General features: G+C 39.9%; 2 protein-coding genes across 6 annotated transcripts in view; one reads left to right on the top strand and one right to left on the bottom strand.

Moving 5' to 3' along the window:
* Positions 1 to 10234: 10234 nt before the first annotated feature.
* On the top strand, positions 10235 to 11910 carry ss18l2 (ss18, like 2). 3 transcript variants are annotated; one of them, XM_082182419.1, is made up of 4 exons: positions 10235 to 10488; positions 11287 to 11363; positions 11436 to 11589; positions 11772 to 11910. In XM_082182419.1, the coding sequence occupies exons 1-3, from the start codon at positions 10420 to 10422 to the stop codon at positions 11545 to 11547; spliced, it is 258 nt and encodes an 85-aa protein (XP_082038545.1). In that variant the 5' UTR covers positions 10235 to 10419; the 3' UTR covers positions 11548 to 11589; positions 11772 to 11910. The 3 variants fall into 3 exon arrangements, with proteins under 3 accessions (XP_082038545.1, XP_082038544.1, XP_082038543.1); XM_082182418.1 differs by having other exon boundaries at positions 11755 to 11910; XM_082182417.1 differs by having other exon boundaries at positions 11436 to 11910.
* A 1513-nt stretch (positions 11911 to 13423) lies between these two features.
* The window catches only part of garre1 (granule associated Rac and RHOG effector 1), a 45298-nt gene continuing 36740 nt past the window's right edge, over positions 13424 to 21981 (bottom strand). For all 3 annotated transcript variants that reach the window (XM_082182329.1, XM_082182328.1, XM_082182330.1), the window contains exons 8-14: positions 21783 to 21880; positions 20794 to 20919; positions 18787 to 19757; positions 17936 to 18101; positions 16996 to 17133; positions 16822 to 16900; positions 13424 to 15609 (exon numbers count right to left, since the gene is read on the bottom strand). In XM_082182329.1, coding sequence (XP_082038455.1) covers positions 15259 to 15609; positions 16822 to 16900; positions 16996 to 17133; positions 17936 to 18101; positions 18787 to 19757; positions 20794 to 20919; positions 21783 to 21880 — 1929 coding nt within the window. In that variant the 3' untranslated portion in view covers positions 13424 to 15258. The remainder of the gene's footprint in view (positions 15610 to 16821; positions 16901 to 16995; positions 17134 to 17935; positions 18102 to 18786; positions 19758 to 20793; positions 20920 to 21782; positions 21881 to 21981) is intronic.

Below are 21981 nucleotides of genomic sequence, written 5' to 3'. Positions count from 1 at the left end.
TCGACATGGTTAAAATTATGAATGTTTTATTTTTTTATTTTTTTACAATATCATGTCGCGTTACAGTGGGCGTAGTTCTCAGAGTAGTTCGAGAACTATTTGCGCTCTGTCTCAATTGATCCACTTTTATGTCCTGAAACAACCGTTTTTTGGGGTCGACAGCATATAAAAATGTATTTCTGGGTTATTTAGCTTGTTTGCTGTACACCTTGTCACATTGCTGCTTTTAGACATTGTTTTATTTTTTGTTATAAGTCATAAATGACAAGGAGGCAGCCTCTCGCAATGCAAAGTCAATGGAGACGGTTTGATTGTTTTCCCCCCGGGTGTGGGCGTGGCCTAAATACGCTGTGTCTCTATGATGAACTGGTTCTGGTAGAGTCATTTAGACTCGCACCAGTCGAGAGTGAAAATGGCCGCGGTGAGTGAGTGCTCCATGTGTTAAATATATTTTAGTAATTATATAACCATTTTATGGGCTAATACTGAGTTATACGTGCGTTTAGAAGTATGTTGTATGATTTGGGTTTGTGTCACTGTTATATGTATTGTAATATCAAGTTTAATGTTCACTTCCAATAGAATATGCACAAGGGTGATTCCTGAAACTGATCACCGCTGTTCTATATTCATTGTCAACAGGTACAGACCAGTTTCAAATGTGTTATTAATTACTGTTTATTATGTAGTTTATGTAAAAGAGTCATTTAGACTCGCGCAAGTCGAGAGTGAGAATGGCCGCGAATATGCACGAGGGTGATTCCTGAAACTGATCACCGCTGTTCTATATTCATTGTCAACAGAATAAACATCTTAAAGTGCGATTTGGTGTCAAGTCAAGTCAAGTCAAGTTTATTTGTATAGCGCTTTTCACAATACAGATTGTATCAAAGCAGCTTCACAGTATTAAATTAAAATAATACAACAAAGTTTGTTTCAAGAGGAATTTATTGATTGATAAAATTAAATTAAATATCCCCAAAATATCCCCAACTGAGCAAGCCAAAGGCAACAGTGGCAAGGAACCGAAAAACTTCATCAAGTGACCTAATGGTGTCCTAAAACTCCATCAGGTGACCTAATGGAGAAAAAAAAACCTTGGGAGAACCCAGGCTCAGTCGGGGGCCAGTTCTCCTCTGGCATTTATGAGCTAGAGGCCGGATTGTAGTTTGAACTGTAGGATTATATGAATGCCTGGCTGAAGAGATGCGACTTTAATCTAGTTTTAAACTGGGAGAGCGAGTCTGAGCAACGAACAGTATCAGGAAGACTATTCCAGAGTTTTGGAGCCAAATGTGAGAATGCTCTCCCTCCTTTGGTGGTTCTGGATATCCTAGGTATGACCAAAAGCCTTGAATTTAGTGATCTTAAAGAGCGCGATGGATTATAGGGTGATAAAAGATCCGTTAAATAGACTGGAGCTAAGCCGTTTAGGGCTTTATAGGTCAGTAGCAATACCTTGTAATTAATACGGAACTTTATAGGTAACCAATGCAGTGATGATAAAATCGGTGTTATATGATCATATTTTCTTGATCTAGTAAGAACTCTAGCGGCGGCATTTTGGACTAACTGTAGCTTGTTTATTGAGGATGCAGGACAACCAGCTAGTAAAGCATTACAGTAATCCAGTCTCGAGGTCATGAATGCATGAACTAACTTTTCTGCATCAGAAACTGATAGCATATTACGTAGCTTAGCAATGTTTCTAAGGTGGAAAAATGCTGTTTTTGTAACATATGAAATATGATTTTCAAAAGACAGGTTGCAATCGAGTATAACACCCAGGTCTTTTACTGTAGAGGATAAAGTAACAGGACATGATGTTAAAGTTGTATTGTGCGAGGTTTTGTGGGCGGTTTTTTGAACCGATAAGTATTACCTCTGTCTTGGCTGGATTTAATAAAAGAAAATTACGGGTCATCCAATCTTTTATATCTTTAACACACTCTGTCAATTTGGAAAATTTTGCGTTTTCATCCGGCCGTGATGAAATATATATTTGAGTGTCATCAGCATAACAATGGAAACTAATTCCATGTTTCCTTATAATATTTCCAAGTGGCATCATATATATTGAAAATAACAGAGGGCCTAATACAGATCCCTGCGGCACTCCATAGTTTACTGGAGTTATGATCGATTTTTCTCCATTTAAATAGACAAAATGGTAGCGGTCAGATAGGTATGATTTGAACCAGCTTAGTGCTTGTCCTTGAACACCAGTATAATTTTGTAGTCGATCTAAGAGTAATGTATGATCTATAGTATCGAACGCAGCACTAAGATCAAGTAAAACTAGTATTGAGATACAGCCTTGGTCAGAAGCTAAAAGTAAATCATTTGTGATTTTAACGAGCGCAGTTTCAGTGCTATGATGCGGTCTGAATCCAGACTGAAACTTTTCATAGATCTCATTTTGTTGCAAGAAAGAGCCCAGTTGAGCGGACACCACTTTTTCTAATATTTTAGACATAAATGGAAGATTTGAAATGGGTCTATAATTTGCTAGATTATTATGATCTAATTGTGGTTTCTTAATGAGAGGTTTTATAACTGCCAGTTTAAATGTTCTTGGAACATGACCTAAAGATAAAGACGAGTTAATAATATTGAGGAGAGGATCTTCCACTACAGGTAACACTTGACTAGGTGTCCATCTGATTTCAACACAACACAACGCAGAGACAACACTGTTACATATAGACTGCCAAAAGTTAAAGAGAAGTGTGCAAAAAACTGATGAAAGAAGGCGTCTGTGGTTGAGAGAGGCACAGCATCAGCTCATCAACCACATGTGTAAATGAAGTGTTGACTATGGCTAAAATGTTGACGTAAAGTGGTTCACTATGGCTACGTTCACACTGTCAGTCCACTGTCAGTCCCGGGATGAGGAGGAGGGAGGGTCGAGCTAACCTCCGTTTTGTTTGACAATACTTTGAACGTCAACAAGAAGTGACGTCACCCAACATCGCTTAGAGCACCTCAAGTCGAAAAAAACTGTGATCAACGCGAAGTGGGCATAACTTGTGGGCATGAGCCCCGTCTGATTGGTCGTGGTGGCGGTGTTGCAACCATCTATAGAGACATTCTTAATGTTACTCAAAAAACAGGTCACAGGTTTAATTCGTTTGAAGTACTTGTACTACATGTTACACTCTTAGATGTAAGAAATAAATCCCTATTATCTGTAGCCTTGGCTACCGTATATAGACCGCCTGGGCCTTACGCTGATTTCCTAAAAGAGTTTGCAGATTTTCTATCAGACCTATTAGTCAATGTCGATAAAGCATTAATTGTTGGAGATTTTAACATACACGTAGATAATCCAAATGATGCGTTAGGGGCTGCGTTTACAGATTTATTAAACTCCTTTGGGGTCAAGCAAAACGTCACTAGTCCCACTCATCGTCTTAATCATACGCTAGATTTAATTATATCACATGGAACCAATCCAAGCGATATATATATTATACCGCAAAGTGATGATGTCACTGATCATTACATGGTAACTTGCATACTACGTACTGCTGAAATTTGTCATGTTGCGCCACGTTATCGACCAGGCAGAACAATCCTTCCAACCACTATAGATAGATTCTCAAATAGCTTACCTGATCTATCTCAGCTGCTCAGTGAACCCAAACAAACGGATGAACTAGAGGAAATGACTAGCACTATGAGCACCATTTTCTCTAGTACATTAGACATCGTTGCACCAATTAGATTAAAAAAGGTTAGAGAGAAAACTAAAGCGCCATGGTATAACAGTCCTACGCATGTTATCAAGAGAGAAACTCGAAATTTAGAGCGTAAATGGAAACAAACTAATTTAGAGGTCTTTAGAATCGCGTGGAAAGACAGTATGTCACATTATAAAAAGGCCCTAAAAGCGGCCAGGGCTGAGCATATCCGCAAACTAATAACCAAAAAACCAAAATAAACAGACATCACCTGAGCAAAATATACCGTTACAGTTCAGTAGTAATGATTTTATGAACTTCTTCACTGAGAAAATAGAAAGCATCAGAAACACAATTGTAAATGTACAATCTTTAATGGTGTCTTATGATTCAGCCTCAATTATCGCCCCTCAAGAACAACTACACCGCTTTACAACTATAGGACAGGAAGAGCTAAATAAACTTATCATTGCATCTAAACCAACAACATGTTTATTAGACCCAATACCCACTAAACTACTGAAAGAAGTGTTACCTGTAGTGGAAGAGCCTCTTCTCTATATTATTAACTCATCTTTATTTTTAGGTCATGTTCCGAGAATATTCAAGTTGGCAGTTATAAAACCTCTTATTAAGAAACCACAATTAGATCATAATAACCTAGCAAATTATAGACCCATTTCAAATCTACCATTTATGTCTAAAATACTAGAAAAAGTTGTGTCCGCTCAATTGTGCTCTTTCTTGCAAGAAAATGATATCTATGAAAAATATCAGTCAGGATTCAGACCGCACCATAGCACTGAAACTGCGCTCGTTAAAATTACAAATGATTTACTTCTAGCTTCTGACCAAGGCTGTATATCAATACTAGTTTTACTCGATCTTAGCGCTGCGTTCGACACTATAGATCACAAAATACTCTTAGATCGACTACAAAACTACACTGGTGTTCATGGACAGGCATTAAGCTGGTTTAGATCGTACTTATCAGACCGCTACCATTTTGTCTGTTTAAATGGGGAAAAAATCGAAGATAACGTCAGTAAACTATGGAGTGCCGCAGGGATCTGTGTTAGGCCCTCTGCTATTCTCAATATATATGCTGCCGCTTGGTAATATTATAAGAAAACATGGAATTAATTTCCACTGTTATGCTGATGACACTCAATTATATATTTCATCACGACCAGATGAAAACAATAAATTATCTAAATTGACAGAGTGTGTTAAAGGAACACTCCACCGTTTTTTGAAATAGGGCTTATTCACTTTCTTTCCTACATTTAGATAGGTGGGCAAATGCATTTTTGTCTCAGTGCATGCATTGTTTTAGTTTGACAGGGTCGGCGCTAGCTTAGCTTAGCACAATGAATGGAATCCTTTGTTGCCAGCTAGCATGTCCTGAGTAAAAGTGATATAAAACATTTAAAAAACCCACCTAATTACTTCTTGTGGCCTGCGTATTCACAACAAGTACAAATAGTGATGCAGATTAACACTAGGCGATTTCCTAGGCAGATATTGACTTATATATTAAGGACTATATTAGGGGGAAGCACAGGCGAAGCACTGCTACTTGGGAGTGATATCTCTGCGCCCAAGTAGCTGTGCTTCACCTGTGCTTCCCCCTATTATAGTCCCAAGTCAATATCTGCATAGGAAATCGCCTAGTGTTAATCTGCATCGCTATTTGTACTTGTTGTGAATACGCAAGCCACAAGAAGTAATTAGGTGGGTTTTTAAAAATTTTTATATCACTTTTACTCAGGACATGCTAGCTGGCAACAAAGGATTCCATTCATTCTGCTAAGCTAAGCTAGCGCCGACCCTGTCAAACTAAAACAATGCATGCACTGAGACAAAAATGCATTTGCCCACCTATCTAAATGTAGGAAAGAAGGTGAATAAGCCCTATTTCAAAAAACGGTGGAGTGTTCCTTTAAAGATATAAAATACTGGATGACGTGTAATTTTCTGCTATTAAATTCAGATAAAACGGAGGTATTACTTATAGGTCCAAAAAACTGCCCACAAAACCTCTTACAATGCAACTTCAATTTAGAAGGATGTCCTGTTACTTTATCCTCTACAGTAAAAGACCTGGGGGTTATACTAGATCGCAACTTGTCTTTCGAAAATCATATTTCATATGTTACAAGAACAGCCTTTTTCCACCTTAGAAACATTGCTAAGCTACGTAATATGCTATCTGTCTCTGATGCTGAAAAGTTAGTTCATGCATTCATGACCTCGAGACTGGATTACTGTAATGCTTTATTAGCTGGTTGTCCAGCATCCTCAATAAACAAGCTACAGTTAGTCCAAAATGCAGCTGCTAGAGTTCTTACTAGGTCAAGAAAATATGATCATATAACACCAATTCTATCATCTCTACACTGGTTACCTATTAAGTTCCGTATCAATTACAAAGTATTACTAATGACCTATAAAGCCCTAAATGGTTTAGCTCCTGGGTATTTAATGGAACTTCTATCGCCCTACAATCCATCGCGCTCTTTAAGATCACTAAATTCGAGGCTTCTGGTCATTCCTAGGATATCTAAGACCACTAAAGGAGGGAGGGCGTTTTCACATTTAGCTCCTAAACTCTGGAATGGCCTTCCTGATATTGTTCGAGGCTCAGATTCGCTGTCCCAGTTTAAAACTAGATTAAAGACGCATCTCTTTAGCCAAGCATTCACATAATACTTACCTTTTATACTACAGTTGAATCAGATTGAATGCATTAATATTATGAACAGCAGCTACGCTAATTATTTCCCATCTGCTTTTCTGTTGTTATCTCGGGACGCTAGTATCTCCAGTTTGTATCCAGCCTCTCATGGAAACTTCAGATGCCCCAACACCCGTGCGGAGACGACTCGAAACCCGTGCGGAGACGACTCGAAACCCGTGCGGAGACGACTCGAAACCCGTGCGGAGACGACTCGAAGCCTGTGAGGAGACGACTCCACGCCGGCGATATGTTATGCCCTAAATTAATGCATGATTAAAGCTGCCGTCGGCAAGTCTGGCAGATTGGGTCGATTAGCCAAAATTTTGAATGTTTACAACTCTCATGCCCCTCCCCACTACCAGCGAGCACCCTCCCATCGAGGTCGTGCTCGTCAGTGCGTCACTGTGCGTGTGTACCTGATTTTCTGTGAACGCGTCCGTCTCTTCAGCATCTATCAACACCATGGACTCGGAGGTAGGCTGCCCTGGCTAATCTATCCATAGATAGCAATAACCGAGGAATTGGAAGCTTGTTAGTAGATTTTCTCTCCGCCATCACGCTTCATGCGAACTTCAGGCGTGGCGTGTGCATGTGATATTAACGTGCGCGACTCTAGCATGGGCGGACTCGGCGGACTCTCTCAAGCCGACGTGGGTGACCCCGATTCGGTTCGGAAGCAGCAGTCCCCCGGTCAACCGCAGCAAGACATAGGGGATATCACTCAGCGCGAGTGAGGGGGATCTGTGGCGTGTGCACGACCTGTGATTGACAGTCAGATATCACACCCCCCTGCGCTGATTGGACCTGATGAAGCGGGAGCGCTGGATTTTTGCTAAACAAATAACACGCTCCAGGTGGAGTTAGAAGCTCGGATTTTTTTCTAAAACCACCTTATTTATGTTGTTCTGTCGGATTATAGTGTCGATTACACTGAATATGATCAAAAAAATGTTGCCGACGGCAGCTTTAACTAACTGTATTTTTCTATGTACATTTCTGAAATGCACTTTCTGTAAAGCTGCTTTGAGACAATATGTATTGTGAAAAGCGCTATACAAATAAATTTGAATTGAATTGAACTTGAAGGGGCGTAACTTGAAGGGGCGTAACTTGAAGGGGCGTAACTTGAAGGGGCGTAACTTGAAGGGGCGTAACTTGAAGGGGCCCAACTTGAAGGGGCCTAACTTGAAGGGGCCTAACTTGAAGGGGCTTAACTTGAAGGGGCTTAACTTGAAGGGGCCTAACTTGAAGGGGCCTAACTTGAAGGGGCCTAACTTGAAGGGGCGTAACATGAAGGGGCGTAACTTGAAGGGGCGTAACATGAAGGGGCGTAACTTGAAGTCTTGCAGGCTGCAGACAGATTCTATTGGCTGTAGTGGACATGCACCATTACATTTAGAAATAGACTAGCTTTGTTTCCAAATGAACCCCTCTTCTCAGGAAACCGAGGTTACGTTAGGTAACCGGTGACGTTCCCTTTCGAGTCGGTCTCTTGACACTGCGTCACCGAAGGTGGCGCTATCGGGATCTAAAATCGTGATTGTCTCCAGACTGCATTAACAGCCGCCATTCAGTACACCAGGCACATGGATAGGGACGGCACTATCGCCTAGCAACGTTCATCCCGGGACATGAGACATCCATACCGCGAGGCTGAGCACCGCACCGTCACAGTGTTTATGGTTAATGGCGGAGGTCTTGCCAAAGCCTAGTACTGATGTCCACTGCAGCGGCGATGCCGGTGCTGTCATGAACATGATACAAGCGTGGTAAACACCATGCAGATGAAACATGAAGGCAGCAGTAGCACTGGTCCCGTCATTCATATACAGGCGTGGATTAATGCACAGGCTTGCGTTGGCTGCAGCCTAGGGGCCCCACGTGTGCAGGGTACCCGGATTGGCCAGACTATTTTTTTTAATTATTTTAAATTTACATCAGCACAAACAAAAAGAAACCCATAAGAAACAATAAAATAATAATAAGCAGGTGATTGGAATGGATAGATGTGACATTTAGGTCACATCTGTCCAATCAGTTGCTGGTCAAATCATGTCAATCATTTTCATTTACGTCACTGCTATTGCCTGACGGCATAAGTTTCATTCGTCTAATAAACTGACCAGTGAGTAGTAATTCAGCACTTGTGGGTAAGTTAGTTCGGTAGAATGAAATGTCCTCATTCCTTTATATCCGTGTGACTCGCATGTGGCGCTGATATCTGTCTCTCATTAGCAATTACACCCTGCTTCATTCCACAGTCATGTTAAAAACATCAATGTATTCACTCATCCATAAACATTATTAGATCCATCAGTATGACGACAAGATCCATAATTCTGCTTATGCATTATCAACATATGCCTGTTACTGTAAGAGGTTAGTGACCCCTAGCGGCGAAAACAATTACATATTGTAGCTTTAAGTATTTAATTTAATATTGTCGTTTTGTAATTAAATCTTTTTTTTTATAAAAGATACTGTTTATCTAAAGTTAGCATGGGTTTGCTACTGTTACAATTTAAAACCGTAGAAGGGTAAAAACATGCCAGACACACACTGATGTAAGCAACACAGCTACAACTAATAAAATTGATTTACAACTAATAAAATTGTGTGTTTTGTATCGGTGAATAATCAAGTATTGGCATCCACGGGGAGGAGTCGGATCTAGATCCAACTCCTCCCACCTTACATATACCTAAACCTACCCATCTCCACCCCCTGATCCCTAAACCCACCCCTAAACCTACCAATCTCCACCCCTTAATCCCTAAACCCACCCCTAAACCTACCAATCTCCACCCCTTATATCTGGATCCAACTCCGCCCCCTGGATCTCGTGTACTGCATTGAGGTGCTACTGACCACGGGCCCCAAGTAAGTATACTTGAATGCACAAAAAAATAAATAAAAAATAATAATAAAAAATAAAATTATATATATATATATATATATATATACACACACAAACAAGTACATTTTGTAGTAGGCTACATTCTTATTTTTTGTGCTAAATAAAATTGTATTATTATTATTAAATTATACACTATAAATACACTAATTAAAAGTATATTTCTACTTCAGTACTAGTACTTCAGAGCACTTGAAAAAGTATACTAAATACCACTAATACTTAAATTGATTTGTAGTGCATTGAAATAAAGTATACTACCACAAAAATATACAGTTTTATTACTGTATTTCTTAAAAGTGTGCTTTGAATTCTTTAAAAATTACTTCAATCTAGACTTTTATATAGTAATCCTAAATTTAAATTAAATTGACTTATTAAAAATATATTACTAATGTATGGTACTAGTTATGAGTACATTTTGCCAACTGTGGTGCTTAAGTACACTAATATAAATGCACTGATTAGCACTAACACTTAAATTGATTTTAAGTGTAGTCAAAGTAAACCAAAAATACATGTATATTGTATACCTGTGCTGCATAGTTTTATCTTCAAATTGTATTGTTTTAGGGCACTTGGCACTTGTGTGCTTTTGTCCCCCCTCCCCAATAAGGTCCGTTTGGACTTGTGTGGTGTGTGAAGGGATTGTAATGGTACGTCACAATTATTATTTTCTTTAACAAACTTTCTTCAAAATATCTTCCTTTGTTTACAACAGAACAATGAAATGTATAAAGGTTTGGAACAACCTGAGGGTGAGTAAATTATAACTCTCGTGGCAGCAAACTCAAGCTCCTCCGACATTTCTATGCAATACATATATGTATAGTATTTTGTATTTTCAACTTGGCGAGCTCAGTGCTGCAGAATGACCCGCAGGGGTCAGTAATGAACCGAGTCACTTAAAGATCCGAACAACACAGAAGAAACGAGTCGCCCTGATGGAGATTGTTGATGGTCACATAATAAAATGTTGATATTCATCGATTTCTGGAGCGGTTTCTCATCTGCAGAGGCTCTTTGAGCTGAATATATCCGTGTGAGGCGCATCGGTGCTTTGAGTTTTCGAGCCCGTGAAAATGTCTGTTGTTTTTGTTCCCAAACGGCAGCGCGGAAAAGCGCAAATCAACCAGGAGACAATTCAAAGAGTGAGTAAACATTTGAACTCGGTGTTTAATTCGTACACACACACACACACACACACACACACACACACACAGAGTTCGGTTATTTATGGGAGAAACGACCGCTTTAGTTTCTATAAACGACCTCAGCCATATATGTTTTCCGGACTCACGGAAGTGACGAACCAGTACGTTAGTTACGTCATTTATGTGGGTCTCGTATGTGTTGTTGTACTGTCGGTAACTTACGGAGATGCAGATATTAGAGAAATTCAATATAAAGATTGTTGATCCAGTCAGTTTCTTTCTTTCATCGGAGCTTCTCTTGTCAGTTGTCCGTTGTGCGCGTTCACGCAAGTTTAAAAACGTGTTCGTTAAGAAATGTTAAAAGATTTTGAAGCTCAAAAAATCACATCTATCCATCATAAAAGTAATCCATTCGAGGGGTTAATAAAGGCCTTCTGAAGCAAAGCCATGTGTTTTTATAAGAAAAATATCCATATTTATAACTTTATAATGAACTATAATCACTGGCTTCCGGTAACGTCCATATGCGAGTCTAGTTCCGGCGGTAGAGTGACCTCTGAATCGACGAATGATGTAGGATTTAGGAGTAGCATAAGCCAAGTAATTCATGATCAGTGTTTTGCTTTACTTCATCTGCGCTTCCGTGTTCATCAATAGGTCAGCGGTTCAGAAAGATGCTTTGAAATGGTCATGAACTAAATTACCTTTCTGGTGCAGACCTATAAGTGTATAATATGTAAAGTTTATAAGTGTTTCCTGAAGTTAGGCTACTAACTGATTGCCACTGTTTTGCAGCTGCTGGATGAGAACGATCAGCTGGTGAGATGCATCACAGAGTATCTGCAGAAGGGCCGAGCCACCGAGTGTGTTCAGTACGTGTGTTTCATGTTCTCTTCATATGCTTTAATGCTTTTAATGAAGTATGTACTTCATCTCCTTCACAGATACCAGCAGATTCTGCACCGGAACATCGTGTATTTGGGAACCATAGCTGATGCCGGCGCAGAGATCGTCCCGGAGGAGACGCAGACTTCTGCAAACGACTCAGTCTGTTAGATGTTCTGGTTACAGGAATATTGTAGACGCGTTATAATAAATGTTAGTCATTAACTATTGTCTTGCTCAACAGCTCAGTTGTTTATGTACATTCGAATATGAGTGAATACAAGTGATGTATGTGCCAAATTTAGGTACCAAACGTTATTGCGAAAATGTTTTCCCACCTGGTTTGGTTATTTATATATATATATTTTTTTTAATCAGAATCCTTAAGAAAACAGAATCCCATTGGCCGAAAGGAATCCCAGATGTCTTTGCTGGGAAACACTGTATTTATGTACATAATTTCATATTTATACTTTAATACTATGTATAATGAATATATGAAATGCCATAAATAAAATACCATGTTTAAATCCATTATGCACAAAATGCAAATCAGACTCCTTTTGAATCCACATGTCATTGAAGTACTTCTGGTGTTGTTGTACTGGCCTTCTGACTTTTAACTGCAATAAAGAAAATTGAGAACATGAATTAAAGCTACACTGTGTAGGATTTACTCCCATCTAGCGGTGAAATTGTTTATGACTACCAACTGAATATTACTAGAGAATGTCTAATAATGGGAGAACTTCCACTCTCAGTACACTTCCGGCTTCTGAACTGGTTGCTGTTCCACTCTGGTTCCACATGAGGGCGCTCACAGGACGAGTGCAGAATGAATGGAGGTCCATGGAGCTATACCCCTAAAAATCCACTTTCCTCAGGATATAATTTTTTGTCTAGTAATTTGAATGTTGTATTCAAAAGGAGATGCAAAGAAATTACACATTGCTGGGTGTTAGATTTTTTTAGAGTCACTTATTTGCTTTAAAAAGTCTTTTAAAGTGTCAATGATGTCATACACATCGTACGACCAGAGATACTGCTTTACGGCAATCCTTCAGTCACTTTGGTGCTTTCGCGCTCGGCACTTTCTTTTCTCTCAAGGCATCGACAACACAGCTGACACAGGTAAACACACAACACACACAGGTAAATACACAACACAGCTGACACAGGTAAACACACAACACACACAGGTAAATACACAACACAGCTGACACAGGTAAACACACGTGCTAGAAGAGTTTTTGTTTTGTTTGTTTCTGGTCCCACTTCGGATGCCACGATGCCATCAAGCGGTATCTCTGGTCGTAATCAGTCCTTCACTGACCAATCAGCGTTTATTAGCAGAATGCTAGCGTGTTATGGGCAAAACAACTCAACCTGTAAGAAATAAAAAGGACATAAGTACTCGTTCATTCAACTTTCGACCTATAACCCATGTTGAACTTGCAAAACCTACAATCAAATTTGCACTCATGGGCGATCGCCCCCAGTGGAACTCTGGTGGAACTACAACCAAAATTCAGTACAATAGGACTTAATAGGGATTTGCCAGGCTCTCCGTAGACGGGCTCTGATATTACTTTCCAGCCCCTCGCATTCCGAGGGCGTTTTAACTCCTACGGTGGCCGTATTATTTCAAATCTGCCGGCAGTCGCGAGTAATCTCCCCCTCGCATTCGTCACGGTGTCACTGAGTGTAAAAACGCGAAAGGCGAAGCTTGAATTTCCAGGTATGTCCCTCTTTGGCTAATGTATTTTCAAGATGGAGGCGCAACATGGCTTCCGCCATTCGAGCGACTCGCTCGTGTGTATTCTAAATGGCAGATTCTACGCTTACGAGAATACTTGATTAGTTGGTACTAAAGTACTAAAAAAAGTAATTACACATTAATGAGCACATATACTTTTAAAAAGAACAAAGTGTTTTTTGCTAAGAATCAACTTTAAAAATTACACAGTGTTGCTTTAACAATCGTTACGGAGATACGAAATGTGAAAGGCTCAGTTCGTATGCAAAATGAGTCAAAGACGAAATGAAAGCAGATGTTATGTTATATATTTATTTTTTGCATTGCTGGTACACTTGGAAATAATCAGTTGCCAGCTCTAGTGAACAATAAGCAACATAAGCCAAGCAGTCGCCCATCATATCTTCTGTCAGGGCAACATCATTTCTTTCTTTTTTTTCTCTTTTTTTTTTAAACTCCTTTTAATTTTTTTTTGAAGCCACTAGTAAACCATTTTGACACAGCTGAGAAATGTTGAGCGTTACAGTCCAAGGTCATTGAAGATGTTTTATCTTTTAAAAAAAAAAAAAAGAAGAAAAAAGCCGAAACAGTTTGGGAGAAAAACACGGACGAAGCAACGAACCTACATTTTTGATTGTGCAAAGCACAGAACTATAAAAAGATATATTTATATACAGCAAACGATTCTCTGTAAACATGGTAAGTATGTTAGTTTTCAGAAAACATGGTCATATCATAAATACAGGCAACATTGGCATCGGCAAACGTCACGAAATGAACATTCTGGGCTTTTAAGATGCAGCCCGAAACCACAGAAACCAACGGAATCTGGGCTCAAAAATAACCCCAAAAAATAAATCCATCCCAATCCGACCAGAACCATTTATTAGTGTTTATAATGGCGTATTTGGTAACCTCTGTAGAAAGAAGGTACAGTTAAACTCTGTAGGAAAGGAAGAAAAAAAAAAATGTGCTTCACATCTTGGGAAAATAACGTTTTACTTATTTTTATTATTAAGCCTATATTATGCTAACTTATAGAGTAATGGTATAATGTGTAAGAAAATACAAAAATAAGATTAATACTGTCAATATTTGTACAAGAAATATATTGTATTTGAAAGGAATAAAATGTTATATTTATGAGAAGTGTTAGTGTCGTTCTGAAGAAAAGCCAATGGGAAAACAAACGCGATGAAGAAGGGATGAAGACCATACAGAAGGGGTTTGTGTTTTTCATAAAAGGATTTTTTTCTTCTCTCTCTCTTTCTAGATATAACTACTACTACGCTCCCAAACAACGTTTCTTTTTTTAAGTTCAAGCACCATTTCCCCCCTCTAAACAATACTTTGGTTAGAGAAAATATCTGCAAGTGCTATTCAAAACAACATGGCACAAAGTTACTTACTGCTAACATCCTTTTTTTTCTTCTTTTTTTCTTTTTTAATCTGTCAGACGTTGAAAAAGTAGTGTATTTCTTTCAAATTACACCTCTGCTATGATTATTATATTTCTGCCGAGCCTGCTCAAAGCCTCTTCATAAAAAGTAAATTATTTATAGTTCTTTTTTGTGTCTTTTTTTCCGAGTCATTTACAAGCTATGGAACAGTAGCTGAGAGCTGCGGTCTGGGTCGTCCCACATGACATTTGGCAGTTACAGCTATTTTAACACAGTATCGTTATATGGGACGTCCGGTTAGCGAACCAGGACCCCGGATCTTCGTAATGCGGCTGCAATAGTGCGCTGTGAGTGAGCACGCTGGCCATGCATATCGGAAAAAAGTCGTGTGTAAACTCGAAGCCGAACGAATCGAGATCGAAGCGGCTGCCAGTGAAATGGTCCGACTAGCTGCTGTTTGTTAACATGAATCATGCATCGTTCGGACAGCGTGGAAGGCAGTTACGTTTCTGTTTGGGGACACGCATCTGTGTACAAAAAGGTTATTAACCACTATGTTAAATGCAAATTTCCCTATAAAAACACTTCTAGTTCACAAGGTTGGACTCTAGACCAGGTTTACGGCACACTTCACCACAAGATGAACAATCCCAGCTGGGTTTCTACGATGAAGCCGTGTTGGGATTATAAAACCCTGGGTTCGACCTCTCCCAGCACGGGTCCAGCTCAGTACTGGTGTAGGTATGAGGGTCGATGCTCGGGTTTGAGCGGGAAGGTTTTGAAGCCTTTGCTCAGGATCTTGTGCTGGGAAACCTGTTGCTGCTGCTGTTGCTGTTGTTGTTGTTGCTGTTGTTGTTGTTGTTGTGGTGTGAACGGGAAGCCAGAAGAGATCCCGGAGGATGGAGGGCAGTCATTGGCTGTCGACCACACCGGAGACTGCAGCATTTGCATGGAGTCGCCCCATTGGCTGGAGGGGATGGTCATCTGGTAGAGGGAAGAGCTGGGATTGGGCATGGTGTTGGTGTGTGAGGAGTGCTGCCACGGGGCTTTAGGAGGCCATGTTTTAGTTTTGCTGTCCTGTAACACAAACAGCACAACACACACATGAAGCAAAACTATCAAAGTGTGCCGAAGGGCCAATGACAAACATTCATGTTCAAGAAGGTGAACGATTAAATTGCATCCAAAATAAAAGTGTGTGTTTTATATATGTGTGTGTACTGTGCATAATTATTTTGTATATATAAATACACACACATGCATGTATTTATATATACAAAATAATTATGCACAGTACACACACACATATATTATGTAAACACAAACTTTTATTTTGGATGTGATTAATCATCGCCCAGCACTTGCATCCGCATTTTAAAGTTTTTAGTTTAAAAGTTTCTCAGAAATGTAACGGTTATATTCATGATCAGAATCAAATCATATCTTAAGAGTCCTTTCTGTGAACTTCCTGGCATCCTGCATGTTACGCCACACTGAATTTCATTTGTCAGAAATTATGTTTATCTGGCTAAGTAAAAAATATAGCATATTACTACTAATTTAGGGAAAAAATGTGCACTCGTGCAAAAAAACTCCACTCCATCCCATTATTTGTCAGCAGCCATATCACCCTGTAGCCCAAGACTGGTGCCCACTGAAGCTAAGCAGGGCTGAGCCTGGTCAGTACCTGGATGGGAGACCTGTTAGTGAGGCCAGCAGGGGGCGCTCACCCTGTGGTCTGTGTGGGACCTAACGCCCCAGTGTAGTGATCGGGACCGTATACCGTCAAAGAGCACCGTCCTTCGGATGAGACGTAAAACTGAGGTTTTGACTCTCTGTGGTCATTAAAAATCCCAGGATGTCCTTCGAAAAAGAGTAGGGGTGTAACCCCGGCATCCTGGCCAAATTTGCCCCTTGGCCTCTATCAATCATGGCCTCCTAATCATCCCCATATACTGATTGGCTTCATCTCTGTCTCCTCTCCACCAGTAAGCTGGTGTGTGGTGGGCGTTCTGGCGCAGTATGGCTGCCGTCGCATCATCCAGGTGGATGCTGCACATTGGTGGTGGTTGAGGAGATTCCCCCCTTCCATGTAAAGCGCTTTGAGTACCCAGAAAAGCGCTATATAAATGTAACAAATTATTATAAATCGAAACGTTAATTATTTAAACATTCTATAACAAAATGTATACATTCTATTTACAGCAACGGCTGCATGTGTGAAAGCACCTACTGTGAAACTCCAGCTCATATTATTATGGAATAAACATGTGTGTGTTTGATTTGTACCTGGTTACTGTCGTCACTGGTGTGGTGCAGTGGAGGAGAGGGCAGAGTACACACTTCCTGTTCACCACAGCTGTGTTTCCTACAAAACACACTCAACATGAGCAACACACTCATCTCAAACACATGAATCATTTCCGATAAAAGTTTCTGACAAACAAATCAAATGTGTGTTACCGTCTTTGTTTGACAGCCGCCACCAGGTCCGGCCCAGAGAACATGGAGAACAGACTGTCCCCATTGGCCGAGGAGGTCTCGTCACTCGAACTAGCTGAATCCCCCTGATTGGCTGACCAGCCGCTGTTGACCGCCTCCCTGCTCAAATACAAACATCTTTATTACACGGCTCTGTGGAATACTTGATTCTGATTGGTCAATCGCACCATCCAACAGTATATTATTCCCAGACAACAACCTCTGAGAACAGGAACACAGGCTCATCCGGGTCACTGAAGCACTAGAAACGTTTTTTTCTTTGTGGAAGTTTTGCATTTAGTGAGCTAATAAAATATTAAAACTCAGTCTAATCAATATTTTGTGTTCAGATATTTAACTATGCCATCCAGTATCATGGACTCGCTCTCTCTTGGTTCATTCAAACGCAGCTGCTGCCATTTTGTGACTATTGTTTTGTACACTGTTGGATTATGAGATACAAACAGGTACGATTTTAAAAGTTAAATCTGAAATCAATATCTCTTATCTCCATAATTATTTATGTGGCGAAATTCATGTGTTAGTGTTATGACTGTATACCGTATCTCTTAAATGTCCGTCTAGTTTGAACTTGCCGCTGCAACGGCTCTCTCCGCAGATGCTCTGCGTTTAAAGACCTAATAAAATATTTCAACCACTATTTTGTGTCTACTTGTATACTGTAGCCGTGTAATAAGCAGGATAATGTACATCCAGCCGGTTGTTATCTCAGAATAAACCCCTTCAGGCTGATGAAGACCCCTCCGCTTCGTGTCGGGGGTTTATTCTGAGATAACAACCGGCTGGATGTACATTATCCCTTACATATCAACATCCAAAACTATTAACGTCAATATTTCCACTACAGGACACCTGAAATAAGTCATGGCGAGCACCATGTGACTGGTCATGTGTCTCTCACCCTTCGCTGTAGTATTCAGGGTGTGCCCAGCCCCTGTGCTGCTCCTCGGGGTGGGGCCAGTTACTGCGGGGGTTGCTGGGACGGCGGACATGTTGAGCCTGGCGTTTCTGCTGCATGGCCTGATTGACCCCGGCAACATAACGAGCAAACTCTGGATCCGAGCCCACTGACCGAGACCGAGACAGAGAGATGTGTGGGGTTAGTCCTGCTCTTTGTTTAAACTGTCCAGCACAGCAGAAACACATAATGGAGTCCAACACACACACACTTAGTCACTCTCTCTACATACACACACACACTCTCCACTCCACTCGCAATGAGAAAACCATTGAATTATTACATTTGACAATTATTGCATGCTATTTGCATTCAAATAAATTCTAAATTCATTACATTAAACTTGTGCTGTCAATTTGATGCATTCTTTCAGAGCAACTAATTATAAAGTAAAAGACTGCAATAAAAGTAATAATAGTACAATAATATTTATTTTAATAAATGGCAGATAAAAATATGCACATTATGGAAAGGTGACTGAATGAATGTGTGTGTATAGAATATATATATATATATATATATATATATATATATATATTTGTATGTGTGTGTGTGTGTGTGTGTGTGTGTGTATATATTTATTTATTTATTGTTGAAAAATTCAGATTTGTTGTTGTTCTTTCTTTACATCATAAAGCAATGTTTGTCATCATACATTTGAATGCATCTCAGCATAGCTTTAATAAAAAAACTCTTTAGTCAAAGTAAGTTAAAAGTATACATAAATAATTAGATCAGAACAGTCATTTGCTCACCCAATGACAGTCAACCACTACAAACACATCTCTGCTCACCTGCAGGGTCAAAGGGCATGGAGTCTCCCAGCACCCCAAACAGACTCTGCTCGCTCTGGTCTCGGTTGGGCCAGGTGTTGTTTCGCGGTCCCTGCGGGGGCTTGTGTCCGAGCATCTCCGACATGACGCTGTCCATGTATGTGCTGACCAGCCCGAGACTGTAGAGGTCAGAGCTGAGGTCGGGCAGACCCGGAGCGGGCCACTGCGTCAAGGGCCCGATCGGTGACAGGCCGCCCAACGGACCCTGGGGCCACTTACTGGGAGCTCTGGGCTGCTGGGAAGAAATCTGTGGTGAAACTGGGGCTTGCTGTTGCTGAGGCTGACCAATCGGCTGCAAGAGATGCTGGTAGAACGGCAGGGTCGGTTGCGACTGCGACTGCGTTTGTGTTTGCTGTTGTTTTGGTGTTGAAGGAAGTTGCTGCTGCTGCTGCTGTTGTTGTGTCTGTTGCTGTAAGGTTTGCGCTAACGTCTGCACGGCGTTATGAGACGCTTGCGAGGTTGGCGGTTTCAAGTCGGACGCATTTGTCGACGCAACCGAGTTCCTTCTCTTGACCAACGGAGACGCCTGCTGGGATTTTCCCATGTTGAACCCTGATAGGAAGTCGATGACGTCTTGCATCTCCTGGTCGGTGGGAAGGTTCATGCCCTGCTCGTCTGCACCGTTGGCGATGTGTGTGTGGCTCGGGTCGGGGGTACAGGGCATGCTGCTCATCTGAAGGATGCTGTGCAGGCGTGCGGTTTTGTCGTCGGAGTTGGTGCTGCTCCGAGACGGGGTGTTTGGGATGGAGTAACTGCCGCCCGCGCTGGAGTTGGACGAGGTTTTCTTGGTGAAGCGTGAGGTGAGTTTGGAGATGGTTTTGGGGAGGCCGCTGGAGGATTTGGTGCTGTTCCCGGCGGGGAGATCGACGGGGCCGCCGTAATCAGTCGTGTCCCGTTGAAGCTGGATCTGAATGGTGGGCAAAGTCTGTTCCCTGCACACACACACATCAGCAGAGAATTACAACCTATCTCAGTGTTATGTTAGTGTCATTGAGATCAATATTATGATTGTTATATATTCCATTTTCAATTTAGTTATTCTGTTGTTTTTGTCTTCTTTTTTTAAATGTTTTTTTTTTTTTAAATATAGTTTTTGATTTTTATTTCAGTTATTTTAGTACACATACATAAAGTGTGTGTGTGTGTGTGTGTGTGTGTGTGTGTGTGTGTGTGTGTGTGTGTGTGTGTGTGTGTGTGTGTGTGTGTGTGTGTGTGTGTGTGTGTGTGTGTGTGAGAGAGTGAGTGAGTGAGTGAGTGAGTGAGAGTGAGAGTGAGAGTGTGAGTGAGAGAGAGAGAGAGAGAGTGAGAGAGTGAGTGTGTGAGCGTGCATGTAAAATATTCTACTAAAATGTATATACTTAGTAGAAATATATATATTTAGTAGAAAATTGTATATATATATATATTATAAATACATATGTATATATAATTTTCTACTGAATTTATGCATATATGTTTTAGTAGAATATTTTTGCACACACAAAAAGAAAATGTAAATTTTTTGTGATTTATTGAGTTTGTAATTTTTATTAGTAAAAAAAAAAAAAAAAAAAATTATATTTATATATATATATATATATATATATATATATATATATATAAATATAAATATATATAAATATAAATATATATATATATATATATATATATATATATATATATATATATATATATAAAAATATAAATATAAATATATATATATATATATATATATATATATATATATATATATATATATATATATATATATATATATGATTTGTATTGATATATATTTCAGTTATTTTAGTACATCAAGTTAAACTAAATGAAAAAAAGGAATGTTGCCTTGGCAACTTTTTGAAATATAAAAAATAGTTAAACATCCTTATCTTGATCTAACGAAAAATGTCAGATTCCTGTTTTGATTCAGCACTGAGTGACCTAAGATGGGTGTGTGATCGCAGCTCTAATGCGTTTGCCACTGACTTGCGCTCCTTCCAGCGGTGGAGGTCGAACACAGCCGTGTAAAGCACGTCCACCAGGCCGAGGGTCTTCTCTGGATCCAGACTGCGCTGCAGCAGAGACATCGTGGCTGGATCCTCCTTCAGACACCTGACAGACAGAACAGAACAGGCACAAGAGTACACTTAGAAGTCTTTTATTTTTTTGTCATATCCTCAGCAAAGGCTAAACTTTGAGGAGAAGCTTAAACTTAGAGAAATTAAATTAAAACAGACAATTATTTACCAAAAATGTTACAATATTTTTCTTGCAAAAATAATAAAATATAGCAATTATATAATCCCTTTAAGTTTTATATTTCATAGAAAAGATGCTTTTAGCTAAATTGACCCAGTTTAACAGGGGTTAAAGGGATACTCCACCGCCAGCTATTTTTTTATTACTTTCACGGCCTCAGAATATTTGTTTTATGAACATCTGAACATGTAATACATTAGAAGAAAGAACAGAGCCTCTGCTTTTAAACAATAAAGTGTTTTTATTATAGCGTCATGCATTGTTTTCTTATAAAATCTTGAATGTTGGTAAGTTTCATAAAAAAAGCTACATTTTAAACAAAGAGCTGAGAAAAATCTAGGTTCTTTTTTCCCCAAAGACTACAACGTTCATAATCAAGGCTTTTATCGTTCGTTTCTGCTCCTTTTTTGCCTGTTTTGATCCAGAGATTCAGTTCTCTTTCAGAAGATTTGTAATAGCGCCCCCTACTGTATAACAGTGAAATCACAGAAAAAGCCAGCAAATTCAGTCAATGGCGGTGAAAGAGTTAAGAGCATCATTTTATTCATACATATTCATACAACATGAGCCATCCCAACTTTGAATAAATGCAGTAAAGCAGCTTGAACTCTAGCAAACTACAGAGGATGGGGATCTACCAATTGATTTCAGTGATGCTGAGGTTTAATAAACTAGTGCTATAATTACCACAGACTTTACCCTGTACAGTTACTCACCATGTGGAGGGAACCTGGATCACAACTTTAGATCCTTCAAGACAGATCTGAGGGGCGTAGGCTTCCTTGTTCTCGATCTGAGCCGTGTCCACCACAACCTGCACAAACACAACATCATCATCATCATCATCATCATCATCAGGTTTAATAACTGCTCTGCCAGTGAATGAATCATTCATGTTACCCGTCCTGTGATCAT

Source organism: Leuciscus leuciscus, assembly GCF_965113295.1.
Source record: "Leuciscus leuciscus genome assembly, chromosome: 10".
Taxonomy (NCBI): domain Eukaryota; kingdom Metazoa; phylum Chordata; class Actinopteri; order Cypriniformes; family Leuciscidae; genus Leuciscus; species Leuciscus leuciscus.
The sequence above is the reverse complement of the archived record's forward strand: the minus strand, read 5'-3'. Positions and strand labels throughout refer to the sequence as shown.

Bases quoted from the DNA above. Each gene is read 5' to 3' on its own strand.
- ss18l2 (XM_082182419.1), top strand. From the start codon at position 10,420: ATGTCTGTTGTTTTTGTTCCCAAACGGCAGCGCGGAAAAGCGCAAATC. The intron at 10,489-11,286 runs GTGAGTAAACAT...ACTGTTTTGCAG, and splicing joins ACCAGGAGACAATTCAAAGA to CTGCTGGATGAGAACGATCA. The intron at 11,364-11,435 runs GTACGTGTGTTT...TCTCCTTCACAG, and splicing joins CGAGCCACCGAGTGTGTTCA to ATACCAGCAGATTCTGCACC.